This window comes from Bison bison, unplaced genomic scaffold (assembly GCF_000754665.1).
Source record: "Bison bison bison isolate TAMUID 2011002044 unplaced genomic scaffold, Bison_UMD1.0 scf7180017864487, whole genome shotgun sequence".
NCBI classification, from domain to species: Eukaryota; Metazoa; Chordata; class Mammalia; order Artiodactyla; family Bovidae; genus Bison; species Bison bison.
This window is the reverse complement of record NW_011495047.1, coordinates 7,325,194-7,331,028: the sequence shown is the minus strand read 5'-3', so window position 1 is coordinate 7,331,028 and position 5,835 is coordinate 7,325,194. Positions and strand designations below refer to the sequence as shown.

General features: G+C 56.0%; 1 protein-coding gene across 1 annotated transcript in view; it reads left to right on the top strand.

Annotated features, from left to right (window-relative positions):
* The window catches only part of LOC105005282 (chromosome unknown open reading frame, human C6orf223), a 2,583-nt gene extending 1,827 nt beyond the window's left edge, over positions 1 to 756 (top strand). The window contains 2 exon segments of the mRNA XM_010863233.1: positions 441 to 604; positions 607 to 756. Coding sequence (XP_010861535.1) covers positions 441 to 604; positions 607 to 756 — 314 coding nt within the window.
* Positions 757 to 5,835: the final 5,079 nt, after the last annotated feature.

The window sequence follows — 5,835 nt, the reverse complement described above, 5'->3', positions numbered from 1 at the left end:
CCCCGCCGCTATGCCAGCTATGCCAGCTATGTCCCCGGCCGCCGCCGGCCACCACCGCTCCCCCATTAATACTGGCTAATCTGGCTAATAAATAAACTCCCCTCCCAGCCTCAGCCCCCTGCTCGCTCCCCTCTAGCTCCCCTAGAATTGACTTCAGGGCTCTGCTGGAACACAAGTCCTCAACTCCCTTCTCCCACTCCCTTCCTGATGTTTCTGACTTTTTTTTCCTCTCACTGGCCGGACTCTGGCCGAATTCGGGGGACCTCTGCCTCGCGCGATGCATCAGTATCTCCTTCAGTCCACCTGCGCGCAGGGAGCCTGCCACATGGCTGGGTGCAGGGGACCGGACTCGAAGCTGGGGAAAGAGCCGCAGGACCTAGGAGCGCCCCCTGGAGGGGGGACGAGGCTCTGGCCACGCCCCTCGCTGCCCCGCCCCCCAGACCCCGCCCACTGTGTCCTCGGAAGTGGGGAAGCTCCTCCAGCAGCCCCGAACAGGTGGCTCCTCGCCCGGGGAAAGTGCCGGCCCCTCCCCGGGCAGGAGTCCCTTCTCCGCAGCCTTTGTCGTCCCCTGCGTCCCAACCCGGGCTTCCGCGAGTCTGACTCAGAGCCGAGCCCGCATCGCTTCACCTCCTCCAACACACCCGCAGCGCGCGGAAAAATTACAGTATTTCAGCGGCACTGCTAATGTGCTCTAATTACCCACCGCAGCTCTCTTCCGCGGCTCTCAGTGGCATTGGGCCAACGCGCCATAATTAGGCCGTCCCTCCCCGGTCCTGGAACACCGCCGTCACCTGTCCCCTGTCCCTCGCCCCCTGTCCCCAGGGGTGCTCGCCTCGGCCCCTCCCGCAGCCTCCTGCCGCCCTCCGGGACTGCACCTTGGTCCCAGGAGAGAGTTAGGAGACCCCACCTGGGATGGGGAGTGGGGAGGTGCAGGACTTGGAGACCTGACCGCAGGCCTGAAGGGGGCCCTCCCCTTCTGTAAGGCTACAGTCTTTGAGATCTCTGCTGGAAGGGACTGGGAGAGTGGGGAATGGGGCAGGACTCTCTCCATTGAGGTCTATTGGAAAGTTAACTGTTTGGGGCGGGGGTGGTTAGGGCGCCTGGGCAATAGTATCCCATTTTGCACATGAGGCTCAGAGAAGTAAGGCTCTTAGGGAAGGCCACCCAGCCAGAACTTCCAGATCAGCTCATTTAAAGAGTCGGACAGGCTCCTTCTCCTAACAGGGGAATTACATTTCTGTGAAGAAAGATGATATCCCCATCACAGACTGGGAGTATTGGCAGCCGACCGGCTGTGGCCTGTTGGTTGCAAGTGAGCTGGTGATGAGTGGCTCAAGTCTTTCATCCCAGGAAGGGTGGGAGGAGGCCCTGAAGACACAGAACCCAAGCCTGGTGGCCAGGACTTGAGGGGAGCAACTTGGCTGTCAGCCTCTTCATCCAAACCAGGCTCAAAACTCTCTTCTATCAGGAACTCTTTCCTGATGCCCAGGGGTTGCAAACTCATGGCCTTGGGCCAAGTTTAATCTTTAGTGAGATTTTGTTTGGCCTTCAGTGTGTATGTGGTTTTTATATTGAATGTAAGATCCTATGACAGTGCAGGCTGCCCTCCTCATTGGCAGAGACAAGTGTGGCCAGATTAAGTCCCCAAAGGCATTTGAGCTCTTGGCTTAGATCAGCCCACCTGGCCTGAGCCTTCACGTTTTCCTTCATCTTCTAGGATCTCAGTCTGCACTGCTGCCCCTTTGTAGCTTTTGCATGTTTCTCCATAAGCATGCCGAGATGAGTGTCCCTCCAGCCCCCTCTTTAGGCTCCCCACAGGTGGTGACTGCCTATATTTCTGAGAACCCCTCTGGCAGCCCCTTTTTTCATCTTGCATATCAGTCTCTACCCTGGGCAGGCGCCACATCTTTTCCAGCAGGGGTGACGTGGTATTTTTCTGCCATCAGATTACAGGCTGCTTGAGGGCAGGATATTGACTCAGACTGGGATCTCACTGAGGGCTAAATGAATGGGTGCGGGAGTAGCACCCTCTATCATAGGGAGCTCCCTGAGGGCAGGGCCATGTCTCCCCTCAATCTAGAGCTCTTTGAAGGCATTGTATTTTCCCCTCAGATGAGGCTTTTGCACCCCATCCAACCCCTCTGGCTCTCAGCTGCTCCCAGGCATTCCTCCCAGGACACCGTTTGTCATGCTTTGATGAATGAAACCTACTAAGAATAACTCAGTCCTTGTAGTCTCTAAAGGACAGGGGTGTTGGGGGCGGCGGGGGAGCCAAGACTGGTGATTGTGAGGGGCTAGAGAAGGAGGATGAACACAACTATTCATTCAGTAGCATTTTCGCAGGTGCCCATCATCCACTGGGAAGAGACTCAGGGTGGGGGTGCCTCAAGCCCCCCTACGGTGCCATTCCTGCTGTTGCCAGTAGGGGGAGGTTCCACAGGACTCCTGAGATGGAAATGCCAGCCCCCTTCTTCCCAGCCCCGAAGTCATCACATCAGTGCCACCCAGCCCCCTCTATGCCTGCCACCAGCTTCCTCTGCCTGGAAGTCAGGTGCTTGGGGTGAAGGGCGGCTTCCGCTAGGACAGGCATTGTGGTGGGGGGTGCCTTCATCTTCCTGAGGAGGACTGTCAGAGTGATCACCGTGGGATGGGGGGGTAGGGAATGGAGAAGCAGTCTCAGAATGACAGGAGGGCATTTGGTGGTGGTGGTGTTTTTTTTTAGATAAGTTATTTATTAGTGGTGTTTTAATTTAGGGATGGGGCATGACTGACCCAGAAGATGAACCCCTGTCCCCGCCCCCACTCCACTCTTCCTTCCTCATCCCGCCCCTTTCCACTCCCAGACCTCAAGCCTCCAGTTCAGAACTGAGCGACCTTTCCAGGGCAACTGTTCTCCCAGGCACTTCACAAGGGGCCCGAGGGGTGGAGAGGCTGTGACCTTAACGCGCTTCTTTGGACGAGGCCTTCCTGGCACTTGGCCCCCACCTGCCACCTCCTGAGAGGGACATTTCGGCCTGGTCTTGGCAAAAACACCAGCCTCTGAGCCAGGCAGCCTGGTATGGTACCAGCCCTGCCGACTCCACTGTGACCTTGAGAAGTCCTTTGCTCCCTGGGCCTCAGTTTCCCCATACCTAAAATGAGTTTGCTCTAGGTTTCATGCTTTTCAAAACTTTCTTTTTAAAAAATAATGGATCCTATTACTTACATAGTAACTTATGTGGAGTCTCCACTGGTAACATCGAAAAAGTTTGGAGTTCTGGGGTCAGAACAGGAGTGGGGGTCCAGAGCCCCAGGGTTCAATCCATCACACACATGTCCACCACAGGTGCACACACAGACACACACGTGTGCATGTAGAATGGCTCCAGGGCACTCCACAGAGCACACTTTACAAACCTCTGAACCCTGAAATCCCCTGAACAAACATTCTGGGGCCCTGCCACATCTGGGAGCTCCAGAACTGGGGATGAGGCTGGGAATGGGGGCCAGCCCGGTGTAGGGAGCAGGGCTGAGAGGTCCCAAGGTGGGGGTCGGGTTGGGGGCAGAGCCAGTAGGGGGAGTCCTTGTGATACCACGTAACACCACTGAGGCTGGGCAAGGGCCTAAGTCCAAAGCTGGGTTCATGCAAACCCTCTGAGCCAGATTCAAGTAGGCTTGTCTGGTGCTGGGTCCCCTCAGCTGAGGGGAGAAGAGGACTGGTAGGGACTGAGTGCCCTCCCAAGCAGGAGGGGCAGCAGGCATAGGAGGAGGGGGAAGCCTCTGGCAGCCTTTCTCTGGAATCCCTCTTGCCAGGCCCAGGATGAGGGCCAGAGTGGCATGGTGGGGGCTGAGCCCCAGGGAGCCCCAGTAGGGTAGCATTCCCCACTATAGGAGACACAAGGAGCCTCCCAGCACCCCCAAAGCTGAAAGTCTGAGGATTTGGTGACCAGCAAGAATGCAGTGGGGAACAGACCTGTCAGGCTCTGGAGACAGGAGAACGAGGAGATAAGCAGATACCACACAGGGAAGGAAATGGCGCGATAAGAGGCAGGACTGGGCCTGGGGCCCTGGCTTAGGGCAGTGGGGAGGGTTCCTGCAAAGTGGGGAAACAGCAGAAGCAGCCCAGTTCCTCCTTGCTGGCAGATGGACTGTGCTCAGGGCTCACCAGGTAAAGTAGGTGCTGCCCCCTCCCTGATACCCCAGGCAGTCCTGGAGTGTCCATGTTCCTGATTTCCCCCAGAGAGCACGTGGGGGGAACACAGAAGTCTCCCCAGGTCCACCTCCCTGGGATTTATGATGCGGGATAGGGCAGAGCCACCTCCAAGCTACCTCCCCATCCTCTATCCCAACTACACACACACACACACACACACACACACACACTGACATTTGTCCCCTAGAGACTTCACAGCCTGAGCCCTGGAAACTCCAGGATCACTGCTATGTGCCAGGCATGGCTCTGGACACTGTGGGTTCCAGGAACAGAAGAGTCAGCCTAGGTCTTTGCCCTCGTGGTGCACATGTTTTAGGGAGTGAGTGACAACAAGGCACAAAGGAATCAAGTTCAGGTCGCGAGGAGACAACCATGGGAGCAGAGAGTGCTGGGTGGCTGGGGCTGTTTAGATAGAGTCATCAAAGAAAGTCTCCGTGAGGAGGTGACATTCCAGTAGAGACCTGAGCTGCAAGAAGCCAGCTGTGCTTTGGGGCCAAAGGACTTGAAAATGTATGGTATTTTTAAACAGAAAAGAACATGTACCCATAAACGTTCAAGGGCAGGGACATGAGCATCTGTAAAATGTCCAGCACAGTGACAGGAAATTCACATTCATCATCTGCTTCCCTCTTCCAAACCCTGGTGTCAAATAGTATTATTTTCATTTTACAGATAGAAAATATGAAGCCCACAGAGATCATTCATTTACAAAGATGTATTGAGTTTTAGTCTCTAAAAACCCTATAATAAATTCCTCGTGGGGTGTGCCGTCTTAGATTCTACAGCCTGAGAGCAGAGAGGAAGATCTGGGAGGGCTTCCTGTAGGAGGAGTCCATGTCTATGCTGAGTCTGAACAGATGAGGAGGGGATGACAGGGGAAGTGAGGGGGTGAGGAGGGAGCCAGTGGGTGGCTCCAGTGGCAAAGATGCTGTGGGCAGAGTAAAAGACTGAGGAGGGGGTCCTGCCCGGCTGCTTGGTCAGCAATGTGAGGGGCTGGGGTGGTGAATAAGGAGCCCGCATGCAGGGAAGGGGGCCGGGGGGAAAATGGGCCACGGGTTGTGGCTGTTGGGCAAGGCTGGTCAGGTGTGGCCTCTTCCAAGGCTCTGGTGACCTGGCCCCCGTGAGTGATGATGTTACTAATGGTAAAGAGTGGTGCCAGCCAGTGACAAGAACAACTCACAGGCTCACACACTCCTCACATGCAGACAGACAAGTGCCTGCCACACACACAAACACACATGCAGCTGGTCTGTATTGACAAGGGTCTGCAGAAGGCACAGATACATGGGTACACATGCACGCGGAAGAAAGTGCATTTTTATTCCTTCCAGCAGTGCCGTACGTGTGGTGCTGAATAATATGGTGAGGCCAGGAGAGAGGTGTCTTGGGAGCAGCTCACCCCTGACTCCTCATCTCCCAGCTTTCCCAAGGAAGCCACCGTCCGGAACCCACTTTGGGCCACTTTCCCAGAGGATGACCCCTCGACAGGAGTCTATCCTGAGGTCGAGGGCCCCTCCAACAGCTTCCTCCTCAGAATAGAGTGTGGGGTTGGGAAGGAGGAACCTGACCCCTGGCCAATGACCTGGTCTGCAGAGCCTAGGGGCGGGCAGAGGGCAGCACCTTGACTCTGAGTCCCCTACCCT